Raw genomic sequence first — 18529 nt, forward strand, 5'->3', positions numbered from 1 at the left:
GGTTGGGTTCCCAAGTTGAGAAAGTCAGGGTTCGTCACCCCGTCTCGACGACATGAGGACACAATAGCCGGTCACCCCAGATCTTCCTCCAATATGTCACTGTACCGTAATAACCCTAATAGTATGACTATCTGGTGTATCCTTCTGCCTGTCATACCAAACATGGCAACAACACTAATAGGAGGTGTATGGCATTAGATAGATATTAGATCTTGGGGTAGCTAAGCTAATACTGAGTATATACAGTAGGGCTCGTGTAAATAAAAATAGACAACAAGGGGGGTGGTGTTTGATTCTATCATTAATTAATGAAAGCTTGTTTGCAATCCTCTGGGAATGGACGGTAATTTAATATGCTTACACAACATATGCTCACATACAGTACACCCCTCACACAACACTGGCCCACTTAACTGAGGCCTAGAAATGTACCGTAAATAGAATGTTATTAATCTAACTGCCATTTAAATAAGCCTTTCACTTGGATCATCACAATGTACTAGGCTATAATTACACACACACACCTACACACCACAACATTGAGATCAAACGTCAATATACAGAAGAAAGGGACGTCTTAAGGAAAAGGCAAGAAATGAAAGAGGGATCAAGATGAGGTTGAGAGAAGATGGTGGGAGGTTCTGGGTAACGCAAAAGCAGTGGAGCAATGAAATAATGATGAGCAGGGCCGGAGACTAGGTTGAGTTACCGTTCGGCGTGGTGCTAATGTATTAGCTATTAGCTCAGGCACACGAGGGGAGAGAAGGGGAGGAGAGAAGTTGTTGCTCCCGCCTGACTTTACACAGCAGATTTACAACAGCATGGGACGTCTGAGGACAGCAAGCAGGTAGAGTAAGTGTGAATTATATTTTTGTCTTAGGTGTTAGGTGTTAGGGTTAGGGTTAGTAACCTATGAATGAAGAGGTTGCTTATGTCATCAGTGTGTCATCATCGTTGTTTATAGTTTTCTCATGTTTCAAGACAGTTGTAGTCCTAGCATTCACTTCACACCTTGACATTAAAAATGGGTAGCTATTCGAGTAATCAATCAATGCATACAGTGTGAGGTAATGAATACTCCGAAAACATGTTTGTGTTTGTAGGATGTAACTTTATTTTCAAGTTTCATTGCCCTTTATAGCGCAAAAATCCTATAGCTTTCTATGTTCTATATGAAAACAGCCCTGTAACCTACAGTATGTGTGCATCGAGCCTTTTGAATTTTGAGCAACTTTATCTCATCTCTACCTGCTGAATTTACAAAGTCATTGACCAGTTTGACATTCTCTGAATTATTAATGATTGGTCAGCATGTGTCACGTTCCACGAATCAGAATGAGGACGACTATGATTTCCTGTCTGAGGTGACCGTGTCCTGTGATGTCAGTGATGGCTGGACCTATCAGGAGAGCCTCGTGCACACTCTAAGCCCTGACTGGGAACTCAATATCTGTGACACTGACACGGTACACAGGTGAGTGTGTCCAGTGTGTGTTTGATGGCTGTCGCTCTGCCATTTAACTTTGCATTCGTTTTGTACATGACGGAAAACGTTTGATCAGCAAGTTATGACTCCTCTGCCGCACAAATAAGGGTTATCGCGCCTCACTTCAAGACTTCTTTCACTTTACTTAATCTTTTTTTTTTTTTTTTTTTTTTGCTATCGGCCTTTTCTCTTATCTTGTCTATCAACCTGCTCACTCACTATCCAACTTCCTGATTTATTCATCACACTGCGCCTCGGGGCCTGTCTTGGTGACCGTCTGTCCTCGGTATGCATTTCCCCGATCTCGTTTCAAACTCAAGCCATCATATAATTCCACCCCCTTGACTTTCCCCTCCCCAAGTTCTCAGGACCAGTGGAACTACCCAGAGACGAAAGGGTCCATCAGCCCAGAGCAACACCGTGTGGCCCAGCCAAGCATGACCCGACTGGACTCTTCAACCGACAGACCCAGTAACGGCTCCTGCATGGATGAGAACAGAGGCAGAGAGAGGTCCAGACGACCCTCAGGTCAGACAAAGACTTTGTACCACTGTCATTTTGTCTGGGGGGTGTGACATGTTTTCTAATCTGTAGATGTTGAAGTATGAATATGAAGACCAAGGCTACATGTTGATTTATAGATCAATCTCATACTCACCCCCCATTTTCAGGATCAAGAGGAGAGAGTGGATATTTCTCGCCAGACAGGAAAGGCAATGATGGTTCACAAAAGGAGGGCGAACCTAAACGCCCCTACCGACATTACGAGAGGGGCCACCCCCTCCCCAGCAACCACAGCCCCGAGCCCAAGGCCTCAATCCCCTTCCGGAACCGGAATCTTGGCATTCCCTCTCAACGGAGGACTTCCGAAACGTTCGGCCAGGAAAGCTGGAGAAGCGAGTCCCCGCAGAGGTACACCTATCACTCCAACTTCCGACGTGGGACTGAGTCTCAGGGACAGGGAAGCCCTCGGTCTCCGAGCCCTCGCTCCCTGAGCCCAAACCGTCACAGGGTGAGAGAACCCTCCGTGTCACCCCAACGTAGGAGCTCCTATTCCAAAAGCCGCGCTCCGTCTCGTGCCCCGTCTCACGCTCCGTCTCACGCTCCGTCTCACGCTACTTCTCGTCATCCATCAGGTCGGTCCAGTCCGTCCCACAGAAGAGGGTCCGTTGTTTCTCGCCGCACTTCCCCCTCTAGAAACAGCTCCTCCTACAAACAGACTGACTCCTCCCATTTACGGAACGGGGATGCAGAGCATTTTCACAACGGGCGTAGTCGAGAGTCAAGACGTCCTTCCCACAGCTCAAATTGTTACAGTTTGGACTCAGAGAAATTGTACAAAAATCTAGACTCAATCTCTCGACGTGGGTCCTCAGCCTTGCAGCCAAACTCCTATGAAGGGTCTCAGAGCCCCCGGCCCAAAACAGATATCAATGGCTCCTCCAACACTCGCACTCGTAGTAGCCGTGATTGCTCACCCCCCAGGAGTGGCTATGGTACACACACCCATTCCCCCAAAACAGAAAGCCATTCCCCCCAAAGAGAAACCCATTCTACCAGGAATACAAGACCTGACACAACACAGAGCTACTCACAGAGGGCCACAGAGAGGCCGGCTAAAACCGACCCCAGCCCCCCTCAAGGCTCCTGGCGTGGCTCCTCCCATTCCCTCCTCAGCCCAGCCCCCTCCCGCGGCTCCTCCCCATCCAGGCGGGGCGTGGACTCTCAGCTCCTCGCCCGCTCACTGAAGTCCCACGCCGCTGCGACCATGGAAACGGACAACAGGACCACCGCGGTCGACCGGAGCAGGAGTAACGTGAGGCGAGGTTTGGAGGCCCTGCTGACATCAGAGCCGAGGAGGACCCACAGCTCTGTGGACTCACAGGGGTCCGGGGGCGCCGGGATGACTATGGAAGACTATGTCATCCTGGCTGATATTCCCAGGACGGGCCTGGAGGGATCTGAGGGAGAGGTGCCACCAGGGCAGAGGAGGAGGGCCCAGAGCCCCAGCCCACGCAGGGACCAGAGGCACCGGACACCCAGGTGAGTGGAGAGAAGGGGATAGGGGGACACCACGGAGAGAGAGAAAAGGAGAGATGGACAGGAGGAGAAGAAGCGAAAGACTTTTTGTGTTATCTTTTGTTATTAAGGAGGTATTTAGAGGTTGAAATTCTGTATGGAGTAAAGAGATGTGTGATGAATTGGAACATTATCTCAGGTTACAATTTTCTGCCATTGGCGCTCTCTCTCTTAGGTATGCTGAGGAGACTGACTACAGTTCAAGGGCTGAGTGTGATGAGAGAGGGAGAGGCAGAGAGAGGGGGAGAGACAGGAGAGAGCGAGAGAGGGAGAAAGTTCAGGGGTCGGAGGAGGGGAGACTATCTCGAACCCAGTCCACAGCATCACTCCACACACAGGTAGGTGTGTGTGTGTGTGTGTGTGAGTGTGAGTGTGTAACGTGTGTGATATGTTACAAGGTACAATGACAGCTATGAATTGCAACAAAGGTTGTCAGCTACATAATCACATAGAATCATAAATGTGTTGCAGAGTTCAGATTACACAACTGGAAAGGGCCACAGACCTTCAAAAACTCGGGAGAGAGTGCTACCTGAAGACACCCAAATACAGGTCAACAGCTGCCCAATGCTAATAATGTGATGGTTATTATCTACTGACAGATGTATTTTCAGGACATTTAAAATTAAATTAAAACATCGGCTTGCACTTAGTCACAAAGTGGTCCTCTTTAGGCTCCGCCTAGAGAGAAAATTATACTTCGAAATGCAAACATTTATTATGAATGAACGTACCTCTGTTGTGCTGCTGGAACGATCAAGGAAGGTCAACTTTCTCTTTCTCTTCCTTGCTGTCGAGGCTACACGATGTCGACATGACAGTAAGCATTTCACTTTTTTGAGTATGAATGTCGCGCTACCTTGCCTTGCAGGAACGTTCTTGCGTGCAGGGACGTTCAACTAGATGCATTTTTACGTTTGCTGAAGTTCGCCTGAATAATTAACAATAGTTTAATGTCCGTATTGTTAATATGTTGTTACAACGCAATGTCTCCTATACCGTTCATATCAATTGCCAAGCCTTCATTATTTATTTGTCGTGAAACCATGACATCAGGATGCCAAATTTAAAGCATGCATTTGAAATTTGAAATTCCGATTGCATTTCAATTTAATTTCTGCAATGACTTGAAATGAATTAATGAAATGAATTAAAATTACATTTCATATTGCCTATCCCAAAACTGCGTGTCATGTAGCTTATAGTTGAGTCTTCCACCCACAAAATGTCTGGTGTGCATCCTGTGAATCTATAATACCAAGGAATTGATTAAATAGGAATATGATTTTTTTTTTTTTTCATAGTCATAGGCACCCCTTTGCACATGTGGAGCAGGAAACTGCATCTCAGGAGGGCAGGAACAGACCTAAACGTGGTGCCTTTATCATCTAATCTAACAAAGTGATAGTACACTGCTTCATGTGACACCACTGCCTTAACTGATGGTGCTATTTCAGACACTGCGTGGTAATGAGGTAGAGCAAGATAAAAAAACGCTGTACGCTGAGAAAGTAGAATTGAGCTTTAGGCTACTCTATCTCAAAGCACCACCGTGTCTTCAGTTTGCACATTACTAAACAACACCTTTTCAGTTCACCCCTTACCCGATGGTGAGTTGTCAGAGTTCCACCATAGTGGTTGCCAGAATGAAAAGAGAATTTGACGAAATACATCTGTCCGGAACGACATCCTGTTACATGAGAAACATGTAGATCGGCCCTGTTTTCGTGACCACTAAACAGTGTTTCCTGTACATTTCTCAGACTGAGGTTCACACTCAGCTGCTAGTGACACAGAAACCACTCTTAAATTATCATCTTTTTTTTTTTTTTTTTTTTTGCATCCTCTCATTGCAGCCTGACCTTCGGAACTTCAAGGGCTGGATGTCAATGCTGGATGAAAATGGTGAGGTAAGTAATAAGCAAAACATGCAGTAATAAACTCACACAAATATATTAACCTTATTCTATTCCACCAGTAGCACTAGTGTTAGCATTATTATTAGCATCTTATTACAAGTTGCTGTGTTGGTCTCTTGACAGTGGAGGAAGCACTGGTTTGTCTTGATGGATGCTGGGCTGAGGTTCTACAGAGACTCCGAGGCGGAGGAGGTGAGGCTGTTTAACCCAAGTATCAGTTCTCTAATTGGACACATTCTCTATCATCTAACCAGTTCCTTCTTTTCTGTTGTAGTCTGACGACTTGGACGGGGAGATAGATCTGACGTCCTGTGTCAACGTGGTGGACTTTGACTTGGAGACAAACTATGGTTTCCAGATACATGTGTGTACTTTCAAATGTTTCATTCTCTCATTCTCTTTCTCTTTCTCTCTCTCAAACACACACAGACACAGACACACACACAGACACACACACACACACACACACACACACACACACACAGACACACACACACACACACACACACACACACACACACACACACACACACAGACTTTGCCTACGTCATGCTTTAGATTGGTCCTTTGTTTGTAAATCCTGTAAAGTGTCTGGATCCTCTCCTCCCTTGACAAAAAACAGACAAAGACGGCAGAGTTCACCCTCTCAGCCGCGACTTCCAGACTCAGGAGGAACTGGGTTAGAGTTCTCAGGCACGGCATCCAGAGCAGACATTCACCTGACATGACACAGTGAGTATGTCTTTCATTGTCAAATAATGCACCGCACTTGACTGGAGTTCACTGAGTTCACTACAGCACATGACAAAGAACAATTAGTGAAACAACAAAAATACAATATCCTTGTTATATAACATACTATAGAGTAGCCAAATTAATTCAGTTCAATACATGTTCACGGATCCCTGTGGGGCAGTCAGCCAGGAAATGGCTAGAGCACAAACAACATTTAGACTGTATGGATCTCCACGAACATTACACAACACACACATACATTCAACTCAACAGCACGTGCTCATCTTTCCCTCTATGCTGCTCCAGGCAATCGGACAGCAACAGTGAGAAAGGGAGCTCTCGCTTTCGGCCTGTAACGCCAGGCCTGCCTCCCTCTCGGCCCGCAGGCGATGACAGCCGACCAATCGCTAACTCCACCTCTAACCACCGTCACGTGGACTCTGCTAACCCGGATCCTGACGACGAACCCTCCAACCTATCATCAGCTGGTCAGAGAGAGGCAGGGGAGGGCTGGGACAGAGACCAAGCCAAGCGGTTGGAGGAGAGGAACAAGTGGTTTGAGTCCGGGATCCCCTTCAGTGAGATGGGCAGCAGGTGGGACTCCATGGAGCTGAAAAAGGGGAGTATACCTGTACCCGTCACTCAAATGGACTCGGACGTCAACAAGAAGTGGGCGGAGCTTGAGAGGCTGTCGTTCAGGGACATGAGCGCATTGTCTCTGATTGGTGCACAATCAAATCAGCCAACCAGTGCAGATTCGGTCAATCCGTGCAGCAAACCGGTGCAGACCAGGGCCCTACAGAGGGAGGTAGGGTGTGATTTCCTTACTCAAGATAATGGATAAATGTTCTTTAACATGCCCTGTAAGGAATCCTCAAAAAACCATCGCAAAAGACAGAGGATCTTCATTGATATACACATGGATAATTTTTTTACCTCTCCCTCTTCTCCCCCCTCTTCCACCCCTCCTCACCTTCCCCTCTTCCCCCTCCACCCCTCTCTCCACCTCTCCCCCTCTCCTACCCCCTGTCAGGCCTCATCCCTTAGGCAGCAGGTGGAGTGCCTACGTAAAGAGCGCGTGGCGATGGGGATGGAGGTGGACAGTCCCTGTGGCCCCGGGGCCCCCTGTGGAGTCCGGCTGGAGGCTATGGAGGCGGCCCACCGCAGAGCAAGGCAGGAGCTGCAGGAGAAACACACCAGAGAGATGAGGGAGCTGGAGAGAGAGAGGGACGGGCTACTGCTGGACGAGAGCCAGGCCACTGCACAAGGTGATACAGAGGGGAAGGATAGGACGGCCATTGAGACCCATGTGGGTCAAGATTCATTATGCAAATACTGTGTGTTGTACAGCATACCATATGTTTTATGTGTTGTGGTATACATCGGTTTTGTTATACTTTGTGTAGTGTCATTGCTTATAATGACACCTTCATCTGCTGCTTTTCTCCTCTCTTCTCTTTCATCAATGTCACCCCCCACTCCGCCATGCTTTGTAGCTGTGGAGGCACTGAAGAAGGCTCACAGGGAGGAGTTGGAGAGGGAGGTGGAGAAGGCGAGGCGGTTGGGTGGAGGGAGCTTCCTCACAGACCCGTCATGCAGAGGACAGACGTGAGTTCTCTTTTGACAGACCACCGGAGTGAATGTATGTTCTCTTTGAGTCTGTACGTTAAAGATGTGGGAATAGAGGTAAATGATTGGTTTGTGTGTGTGTCGGTGTGTGTGTGTGTGTGTGTGTGTGTGTGTGGGTGTCGGTGTGTGTGTGTGTGTGTGTGTCGGTGTCGGTGTGTGTGTGTGTGTGTGTGTGTGTGTGTGTGTGTGTGTGTCCGTCCCAGGTCCCAGGCTGATGCCTTGCACAGTGAGCTGGATGGCCTATCAGAGAGATACTCTCAGAAGTGCCTGGAGTTGAGCAGGGCAGAGCAGAGCGGCAGAGAACGGCAGACAGATCTGAGCCGGAGAGAGAGGGAGACGGAGCAGCTTCGCAGAGAGAACAAGGTCAGAGAGCAGAGAGAGAGAGAGATTTTTCAGCTCTGCTTGTTCAGTATCAGTCAGTCTCTTGGTGTTCATTTTAACATTGAACTATTTTTCTTTTCACCTGTTCCCCTCAGGAGCTACAGGCGCGCCTGACCGAAGAGATTAGTCGCATGCGCCATTTCATCACAGGTCAGGGGTCAGGTTTCGTCTCCCCTGGCAACAGTGAGCGCAGTCCCTCGGAGTTGGAGGTAAGAAAAGAGAAAAAGAAAGAGGCTGACAGTCTGAAGGGGAGTGAATGTTTTATTAACTGCCGTGGGGTCGTGTTGCCCAGTGCTGGTTGGTCACATCGTGGTGCAGTACACACTGCCATCTACTGGCTGGATAAGGGTAATGCGGACAATCATGACCACATATCACTTCAATGAGAAGTGGCCCAAGTACTAAAAATAACCACCCATGTGAACACTACCCTCCAGAAAAATAGATCACTTACTTGTGGCCCCTTGACAGCAGCAGCCTAGTATTATCTACAGGACTTACTCATCGAAGAATTTGTGAAGTAATATTGGTTGTGTGAATTGGCATCAGAAAAATAACACTTAATGCATTGGTGTTGTGCGGCAGATGCTGTTGCGAGCAAAGGAGAACGAGGTCCAGTATCTGCAGAAGGAAATCAGCTGTCTAAGGAACGAAGTGCAGTCTCTCACGAAGGTACCAGAGCATGTGTGTCTTCTGTTCCACCCTCCATGCGTGGAGACCATGAAAACACGACAACATGAACACAACAAATAACGATCTATGACTCTTCCACTTGACTTCCTGTGTTTCTCTTTGGCCCCTCCCTCCCTGTAGGAGAAGCAGTCTGCGTGTGATCGCTACACGGAGGCGTACGTGGAGCTGACTGGGGCCAAGGGTTACAGTGAGATAGAGATAGGCGCCCTGAAGGAACATCTGAGACTGGCCAATGCTGCTCTGCAGGAGGGGGCGAGGGACTCATGAGTGGGAGGGGAGAGGGTGGGGATACCTGCTGAGGCCCAACTACCAAGAGAGCAGACCGAGCCAAGAGTAAAGTCATATATAACTCAATATAATATGATGTCTTTGTTATGACTGGTACCCATGGCTGCCGTTTTAAGACCAAATCAAACCGTAACAACTCGGTCACGGCTTTTCACTGTCCTGGCGTCCCGCTGGTGGAACGAGCTTCCCACTGCTGTCAGGACTGCGGAGTCACAACCTATCATCCGCCGTAAAATTGAAGACCCATCTCTTCTGGCTACATCTCAACTGTCCTTCCTAAAGACCTCTTCATCCCCACTACCCCCCAGTGCAAGTTTCTCTCCTGAAAATAAATTGAAAAAAAATTATAATAATAATATATATCATTGTGACTGCCAATAGCTCCTGGTCCTAGCATAGATTACTTTTTCTTATGAAGACTGATGGACAGATGAGTCACTTACTTAGACAAATGTATTTGTTGTAAGTCGCTTTGGATAAAGGCGTCTGCTAAATGCCATGAATGCAAATGTAACAAAGCAAACACCAACACAAAAGCAGAGACAAACACCAACTTCAAATGTGTTTTTTTTGTTTTCCCACACTGACTCATTTTATTGAGTTGATAATAAGACACATGCAAACAAGAGTGAAGGCTGAACTGTGTATGTATGGCCTCACATTGATATAAAAAAAACTCTTTAGTATCCATGGCAATGAGGTGAAAGGGGGGAGAATGGAGGAGAGCGATAGAGGGATGGATTTAAGGCCATGGAGTGGTGAGGTCATCAGGAGGTCACAGTGATCTTCTCCTGGGCGTTGTCTCTCTCTCCCCCCCGTCTTCATATCAGCACAACATCAGTAGTGCAAAGCACCCTGGGAGGGGAGAAACAGACAAACCTTAAAATGGTCGTTCGTACATTTTCATTCTTTTCGCAGGTACTCTTTTTCTCCCCGTGCAGTTTAGTCTTTACAAAAGATAAAATTTTCATTCAGGAACTTTATTTTGCGCATGCCTTTGTCTTCCATCTTCCATTGTTTGCACTCCACCAGTTCAGCAGAACAGGAGCAGTGGTATTAGGGAGGGACGGTGTCTACATAAGGACGACGCATCTCTACCGCCACTGCCCTATACCAACAGTGATGTTGCACATCCCTGTTACAAAGACCCCATCCACCTTCATCACCAACACTGACCTTGGTTCAATCATCGTCATCATCATCCTCAGGGACGAAGATGTCGTGCTCCTCCAGCAGAGCTGCAAAGTTCTTGCTGATCAGAGTTCCGACATACAGGAAGGGCACTACGCATATCGTCATGCGGATGAGGCCAAAAGAGGTCTGGGAAATATGCAAGAGAGAAAATTTGCATCAACACAGGAGACTACAAGTAGACTTTTCGTGCTTCTAATGTAAGATTAATTTCAACAGTCTAATGAATTGTTCATAACCACATTTTCAAGGAATTGTGTATTAGGGCCTATACACTTACAAGTGAATATCTGATTATTATTACTTTTTTTTTTTAAGAATGAAGATATTCTTCTCTCTCCTCTCTTCTGTAGTCATACAATACAATACATTAAAAATATTCAGTGGTCCAACAATCCAAACCATTCTGAAATGGCAAATTGTATGATGTTTATTTCATTTGACATTACATGTCATGGACTATGGCCTAACCCTGACTGGTCCTAATAGATATTTACTGGTGGCGAGCTTGGCCCACCAACACCAGAAACAGACCAAAACTAAGGCAATCATTTCGGACAACGCAAAATTAAATACAATAGGGTGCATAATTTTGTAAGTTTGTATTATTTAAGTTTATATTCCGTTTTCAGAGAAAAGGGGCTAAGATAATGGTTAATTACTTCCGTATAATTGACTTGGACAAACTAAACATCAGTTCATTGGCTCCAGCAGCTGTCGCTCCAAATATCCTGAGTTTTCATTCGCTCAACTGATGTCAATCTATTCATAGACACACCCTATAGAGTCAGGACCTCCTCGGTGTCGACTACATTAACAGGTTTAACCATGCATTAAAACTCACTTTATCCGGCTTCGGTAGAATACCGCCCGATATTGTTGTTACAGCAGTTCGATATGGGGTTAGCCTCGCTGTGTTGGACGTTTTCAAGCCGGTGTTACGGCTTACTACTCCCGTGTTTCTAGATAAAAGCTGCCGAGAGAGTCGCAACACAGCCGTCGCCATTTTTCCAGTATGCGGTGGGCGGGACGGTTATATATTGCTGGGTTCAGGAGGTTGGTTCAGGGTGTGATGCCAAATAAACATCAACGGACATGTGATGCGGTTTAAATTATGATTTGGTGCGACCTCCACAGAGCAAATCATCAAACAGCATGTGTCAAACACAATGTATATTCATTTTTGCAGTGCGTAAGTTTATTTTCTCGGTAATGCCAGACTTTGCCTGTGCCTTTCACACACCCTGTTCAGACGTAAATAAACAGTAATGTGCGCACAATTACACAACATCTGCAATGCACAAAGCCAAAGGCCGATTGACTGAACGAAGGAGCGAAATCGCAGGACGATATTTTACACCGTCGACCGTATTATTTCGACGTTACGCGTTCGCTGCCAGTGACGTTTGCTGTCATAACAGCCAACCAGCGCACGAGGACTGCAGCATTTCCTCGAGGCTCAGAGCGCGCTGGGGAAAGAGGAAATCGATAATAAACGACATTCGCGAATAAATAAAATAAGAGATATCGGTAGCACGTGGGAGATGTGATTTTGATACTCGTAGCCTAGCAAGGGACTATGGTATATTTCTGAATTTCAAAAAGAATCTTCGATTTTACCTCAACAATCTTCAAATAGCTTCCAACACCCGCCACTCCACTTTCAGTTCTAGCTCTCTCACCCCTCGCCGTACGACGAGTTCAGAGACGATAAGGGAAGAGAGGACAATTTCGAAATAGATAAGCTAGCTAACCGGTTAGCTAACAGCAAAGTGGGGCCATATGCCAAGTATTCATGAGCGTTTAGGTGGCAGGTCTCAACGGAAGATTTAGCGAGCTAGTTTTGTATCTACTAGTCATCCCGAGAACTTGAGCTTCTCTGAGAAAAAGTTGTTCGTGGCTACACGAGCCATCAGAGGCCTGTGGTCGAGGCTGCATGCATAGACCGTCGGCGTGGAGTGCCTGTGACATAAACAAGAAACATGTCGGCCCAAGCCCAAATGAGAGCGATGTTGGACCAGTTGATGGGGACCGGGAGAGACGGTGAGTGCGATGGGTGGCTTTTTTAACGAAATGTTAAAGCGAGGCAGTTCTGTACTTCAGGGGAAATGTTTCTAGCCTGTAAGCTAACTGTTAGCCAGCTAGCCTAGCCACTGAACCAGTCATGCCTAGTCAATTTAGCTCACGACTGCTAGCAGGCTAGCTACCTGTTGTCTAAGCCTAAAGTAAACACAAAAAGCAGCACGACCCTTTGAACAATGTCCAAATACCTCTTGTTGACATACGTTGACACATTTTGAACTAGATTATTATCATGACATTGTTTCAAACCACATCAATTCTTCCTGTTTGGTTGTGTGTTCCTTCCTTAGGGGACAGCATGCGCCAAAGGATCAAATTCACAGATGAACGGGTCTGCAAGAGTCACCTGCTTGACTCCTGCCCTCACGACATTCTCTCAGGCACTGTGAGTAAAAGAAACCAACACCACTTAATTCATCACAACTGTCTCCATCTCCCTTAAACTAAAACACACTGGCAGACGCTTGCGCCAGACAGTAAAGTGGGTTTTTATAGATTTGTGGGTTCTAATTCATGGTGTTTGATGTCCTGCTCCAGAGGATGGACCTGGGAGAGTGTGTGAAGGTCCATGACTTGGCCCTCAGAGCTGACTTTGAGATTGCTTCCAAACAGCAGGAGTACTTCTTTGAGCTTGACGTGAGTCCCATTGCCACGATACACGCCCAATGTCATTACTGCATCCTGTATACAACTTATGCGATGGCTCAGTGAATTCCCACCACTCATGTCTGTTTCACCCCCCCCCCCCCTCTCTCTCTCTCTCTCTCGTTCTCTCTTTCATTTCCATCCTTTTTTAGGCTGCTGAACATCTGCAGTCTTTCATCGCTGACTGTGACCGCAGGACTGAGCTGGCCAAAAAGAGACTGGCCGAGACACAGGAGGAGATCAGCGCCGAAGTTGCTGCTAAGGTGACTGACTCATACTCCATGTCCTCCCTTACTTTGCTCACGCGTGGTCAGTCTTAAATAGGAGTGATGTCACCCTGCGGTGGTCATCAAGTGCTCCAGTTATTATGCTGTTGTTTAGCTGCCCGACTGGACACACCCGCTGCAAGCCATATGGAGAAAGGCATCTGCTAGTGTAACAAATAATACAAATTAATAAAAATCCGGGTGGTTATGAATGTAAACGCCTGTCAACTCTGTCCCTTGGTCGTCTCTGTTGTTCTGACCCTCGTCTCCTTACCGTGAGCCAGGCTGAACGGGTCCATGAGCTGAACGAGGAGATCGGTAAGCTGCTGGCTCGGGCGGAGCAGCTGGGCGGCGAGGGGAACGTGGACGAGGCCCAGCAGGTGCTGGAGAACGTGGAGAAGACCCGCGCCATGAAGAAGGAAGCGGAGGTCAGATCAGAGGGCGGGAGGGGTCAGGGCAGGGTCAGGGGTCATGGAAATGGGCTCAGATATAGTGTTCACTGTCAGGCATAGCGTCTCTGTTTTGTAATATGATCATCAACAACAACAAAAAAAGAAAAAAAAAAGAAGAGATTGATTACAGTTGGGTCCAATGTCAGCCTGTTGCAGCAAAGCTGCAGTTAGACATGTGAATGACTGGTGTATGGATGGTTTTGAACATTAGCACGGTTGAGTAATCATTAATAGAAGGGAATCATTAACCCGGACACTGGAACCTGTAGCTAAAGAGTCAGAATTGAATTTATGTTATTCTTTTGTACCGCTGCTCGTGCTCCCAGGACGTATACAGGAACTCGATGCCCGCGTCCAGCTTCCAGCAGCAGAAGCTCAGGGTGTGCGAGGTGTGCTCCGCCTACCTGGGTCTCCATGACAACGACCGTCGCCTGGCCGACCACTTTGGCGGGAAGCTGCATCTAGGCTTCATCGAGATCCGCGAGAAGCTGGACAGGCTAAGGGTGAGCCGTGCGTCCGTACAGTTAAAAAACACTGGTTGAAATTAAACTGGAGTCATCACCGGTGACTGTCGATACAGGCAGGTTTCACATTGACCCTCGTGAGGTGGAGCGCTGTGGAAGAGCACACTTCAGAATCAGAATTCTTTTTATTTGGCCAAGTATATTTGCACATACAGGAAATTGACTTGGTGAGGTTGGTGCATGGGACATAAGAAACAAAAAGCAAAATAGCAACAAAAAAAACAAAAAAAAAGCAAAATAAAACAATAAATTGTATGAGACACCAGTGTTCAAGCAGACTGTTTTACATTGTGCCTCATGAAGTGTAGCACCTGCATGAACCAGTGGAGGCAGAGATCGGAGGATGGGTTCATTGTAAAGCATGGAATGGACTGAGTGGCCCCGGTTTCTAGCCTTTCTCTAAGGGATAAAAAACTCCTAGTCTGAAGGTCACCTACCTAATCAGGATGCTAAAAGTGATATTTTAGGCTAGTGTCGATTAGATTCACTCCTCTGTTAACTGTCTCCGTCCTACAGTCTCCCCTGCTTCCTCTTTCCACACTGCAAACATAAATAACCCACTAAGATTTGCATAACATGTAGAATAATAGATATTCTACCAGATGGTATATGATACCTCAGGGGCTGAGAAGAACCATTCAGATCCTGTAATGCGCTGTAAGTCTAATATATTACGTAGCAAGGAGGGTATAAAATCTTAGGTGACTAAAAAAGTACTTAATTAAATTTAGAAAAACTGTTGCTTTAATCGCAGGTTAGATCTTTATTTAGGCTTAAAGCGTTCAAAATGGATTACAGACAGTATAATAAAAATTTTACAAATTGTTAAAAATATAAAAAGTAGAAAAGATTAAAAATCCTACCACTTTCCCAACTCTGTCTGGTCCTACTTGGTTATGAATTTGGAGAGGACCCAGTGGCGTCCCGTCAAACGGAACCAGCTCCTCTATCAGCCCCGGCAGTGTTAAGGGACTGGCAGACGTGCCCTCGGCAGAGAGACACGACTCTCGCTTCCCCTTCCAAGTGAAGCAAGGATTTCTCCCCCGAGCATAAAAATGTAAAAAATGTAAAAAATGTCTTAAGTCACAACCACAGCCTCAAAACAACTAAGGGCGATGCCTAGTGCTGAGAGAGGAACAGCGGCTGAGATTTCAGAGTACGGTCGGGGGTTCTCCTCCCTTAACAGCCACCAGGCTGCGAGACCTCGCGTCAGGAATTAAGTCAGCGAGCTACGGCACCGGGCAACCTCGCGGGCCAGAGTCTTGAGAGTTTCAGAGATTAAGTCTTCACCCGGTCTCAGGTCTCCACACGCTCCCTCGTCTTCAGGTTTAAACGCTCCTCTCCAGCGGGGGAATGACCAGTGTAGTGCTCCAGAGAGCTCCTTACACACTCTACTCCGTTCCAGGGTGGGTTCCAGCTTTGTACTTGCTCAGTGTACTCGCTCTAACTTGAAAGCAGTCACGATGACTTGCACCGTACACTAAGGTTTCTCCATGTACTTTCCATTCGGTACTTTCCAAGCTCGCCTGAGGATACCGTGCTCTGAGTAAACTCACTTGGTGACTCTCTGCTACGTGGCTAAGCTACATGGCCATGCATGTCGTGGTTATGCATGTCATGGCTGTGTGGCCAAGCTAAGTCCCTTTTTAAGGAAGTGCTTTTAGGGAAGTGCCCCACTGAAACGCTTATATGGTTACATATATTTGAATCCATATATACATATATTTATACATGGTTGTTTGTTTTGTTAGTTATGGTTAAAGTGACGTTTTCGTTTGTTTGTTAGTTAGTTATGGTTAACGTGACGTTTATTCCCTTCCCACAGAAAGCGGTCGTTGAGAAGCAAGAGAGGATGCGAATGAGAAGGAGGGAGGAGCGCGACCGGGAGGAGGAGAAAGAGAGGGAGTGGGAGATGGAGCGGGAACGAGAGAGGGAGAACGAGCGCGAGCGTGAACGAGAACGCGGGCTGGAGAGGGAGAGAGAAAGAGAGCGGGATCGACGGAGGTGAAAGTTTTACAATTTGTTCACGTCATTCTCTTTCAGACGGTCGATAACGTCGATTCTACGAAGGCTTCCGCTTGTTTTCCTGGGTGTTATAACGTCAACCTGTCTTTCTCCCCCGATAGGACAAGATCAAGAAGTGGTGAACGATACAGGTATGCCGAAAGTAACGACCCGCGATTTGTACGAAGTCGCTTGTTCGTGACGCACATCTCATCTTGTTGTACAGCTCATTTCATGTCGTCTCATTCCTCTTTTTCCGTTCTCTCTCTCTCTTTTTTCCAGGGAGGGAGGTAGCTCATCCTCCCATCACTCGAGACGGCACCACTCCTCCCGTTCCCGGGAAGAGGGAGGGGGAGGCGGAGGAGGAGGGGGAGGAGAGCGGGACAGGGAGAGGGAGAGGGATAGGAAGCATAGACACAAGGACAGGCACCGCTCACGCTCCCACTCTCACAGGAACAAGAGGAAGAGGTGAGGCTTGCATGAAGCCTAGAGATTGAGGGCTGGAGTTTTTCCTGGTCAGTTCACTTGGTCTGGAAAAACTCCTGGCCCAATGACAGAAGACTGGCTTCATACTTCAAGCGTATTGCTTGTTACTGTATTTTCGAAAAGGGATGTACTTTAGAACCGAGAGGAAATCCTTTGATGGAATACGATAACGCCTTCAGGGACCCTAATCTTGATCTCTGATTGTGTTGTTTCCGCTCAGGTCCTCCAGAGAAAGATCCTCACACACCCGAGAAAGAGAGCCTTCCCCCTCTCAGGAAAGATGGAGGGACGGCGGCGGAGAGGGACGTCGGGAGGACAGACCCGATGCGGGGGCAGACGAAAGACCGAGGGCCGATGTCAGAGAGAGGTCCACGTCTCCAGAGATGGCCAGAGGGAGAGACAGAGAGAGGTCTTTGTCGTTGGACAGGGATAGACGATCTAGCTCGGAGGAGAGAGAATCGGGGGAAATATAAAGGGGGGGGGGGGGACTTTAAAGGTCTAGTAATTAGCATAAAGGGGTGTAGAAACAGAAGAAAGAGGTCCAGGAGAGTGTGTGTGTGGGGGTGTGTGCATGCGTGCGTGTGAGTATGTTTAAATGGGACATATAAATCGGGGCTTGTGGGGCGAGAGTTTAATTGGGTAAGAAAGGGGCATAACGTGACTGGAGAAAAGGGGAGGGCTGACCCTGAGTTCCAAATTACCCCTCCCCCGGGAGTATCTTCTGTTGCTCTGTGAGGACTGCATAGGTGTTAGGCAGGGTAGTGACTCCCATCTTACCAGTTGATGTGCTTGCTCGGTGGTGGAATGTCCGCTGTGAGCGTACCTATCCAGTTCTACCGGGTTTAACCATTTGCGTAGTGGCTGGGGCTTCATTTGGAATTCAGGGACGGCGGAATGAAAAGACGGTTGGTTAAAAACGGATGACTTTAAATTGGGGTGAACGGGAATGACCTTAAGACTGGGAAGTAGAACCTTATTTCATGTCATCTTGTGTAAAAAAAAAAAAAATCGATTGGCTACCCGGGAGGGCGATAGAATGAATCAGAAATTCTTCCTTTAAACCTTGTTTTATTTTATTTTAGAAATGCTGTTCTGTTGTGTTTTTTCTTTTTTTTAATTTTTTTTTTTTATTATTATTATTATCATTATGAACTACGATGTTAATACTGTTGTTGTTTTCTGGCTTCCATTGGGATTCAGATATCGGTTTCATATGGGGTCTCTAGCCGTGATTTATACACCACCACAATGATGAACACAATACTTTGAAAGTAAACATACTTGGCCTAATGAAGAATACCACTGTAGTCTTTCCACTCATACAGACATGTAGGATGATATAGTTGACAAACACAAGCGTTTTACTTCCAGGTATTCAGCAGAAACCTAATGAACAGATACACACTGTCCTTTTGCTGTGAGACAAGGTGTATGTTTTGGGGGGGTTTCTGTATTATTGCTGTGCCATCTACTACAAAGTGAATAAAATTTCTGCTTCCATTGTGGCCTGCGTTCCATGTCATTCTTAATACAATGATTGTGTTTTGTTGTTGTCACGACAGGGTGTCGTGTGTCAAACGAAATGAAAGTCTATGGTGTCAAATGATACTGCGAAGACGCAAATCCATCAGTTCGACCTTCCGGGCGGTAGGTGGCGGTAAAACTCCAG

At 46.9% G+C, this 18529-nt stretch overlaps 3 protein-coding genes across 3 annotated transcripts; 2 read left to right on the forward strand and 1 right to left on the reverse strand.

Annotated features, from left to right (window-relative positions):
• Positions 1 to 4372: 4372 nt before the first annotated feature.
• On the forward strand, positions 4373 to 9189 carry LOC310821541 (TRIO and F-actin-binding protein-like; the record flags this gene model as incomplete). The annotated part of the gene is made up of 12 exons (XM_083693628.1): positions 4373 to 4385; positions 5422 to 5475; positions 5608 to 5676; positions 5759 to 5848; positions 6107 to 6216; positions 6526 to 7027; positions 7253 to 7487; positions 7716 to 7827; positions 8052 to 8211; positions 8325 to 8438; positions 8815 to 8901; positions 9043 to 9189. Exons 1-12 carry the CDS (start codon positions 4380 to 4382, stop codon positions 9187 to 9189), a joined length of 1686 nt encoding a protein of 561 aa, XP_083549754.1. The 5' UTR covers positions 4373 to 4379.
• A 575-nt stretch (positions 9190 to 9764) lies between these two features.
• On the reverse strand, positions 9765 to 11456 carry smdt1b (single-pass membrane protein with aspartate-rich tail 1b). Its single transcript, XM_083694137.1, has 3 exons — positions 11246 to 11456; positions 10387 to 10530; positions 9765 to 10065 (listed from the first exon to the last, which is right to left on the reverse strand). Exons 1-2 carry the CDS (start codon positions 11405 to 11407, stop codon positions 10393 to 10395), a joined length of 300 nt encoding a protein of 99 aa, XP_083550263.1. The 5' UTR covers positions 11408 to 11456; the 3' UTR covers positions 9765 to 10065; positions 10387 to 10392.
• A 37-nt stretch (positions 11457 to 11493) lies between these two features.
• Positions 11494 to 18359, forward strand: LOC310821862 (putative RNA-binding protein Luc7-like 1). Its single transcript, XM_083694124.1, has 10 exons — positions 11494 to 12444; positions 12774 to 12868; positions 13021 to 13119; positions 13281 to 13391; positions 13679 to 13822; positions 14173 to 14349; positions 16196 to 16374; positions 16497 to 16526; positions 16657 to 16842; positions 17081 to 18359. The coding sequence occupies exons 1-10, from the start codon at positions 12384 to 12386 to the stop codon at positions 17331 to 17333; spliced, it is 1335 nt and encodes a 444-aa protein (XP_083550250.1). The 5' UTR covers positions 11494 to 12383; the 3' UTR covers positions 17334 to 18359.
• Positions 18360 to 18529: the final 170 nt, after the last annotated feature.

The sequence above is a fragment of the Argentina silus genome (genome assembly GCF_951799395.1).
Source record: "Argentina silus genome assembly, chromosome: 22".
In the NCBI taxonomy this organism is placed as follows: Eukaryota; Metazoa; Chordata; class Actinopteri; order Argentiniformes; family Argentinidae; genus Argentina; species Argentina silus.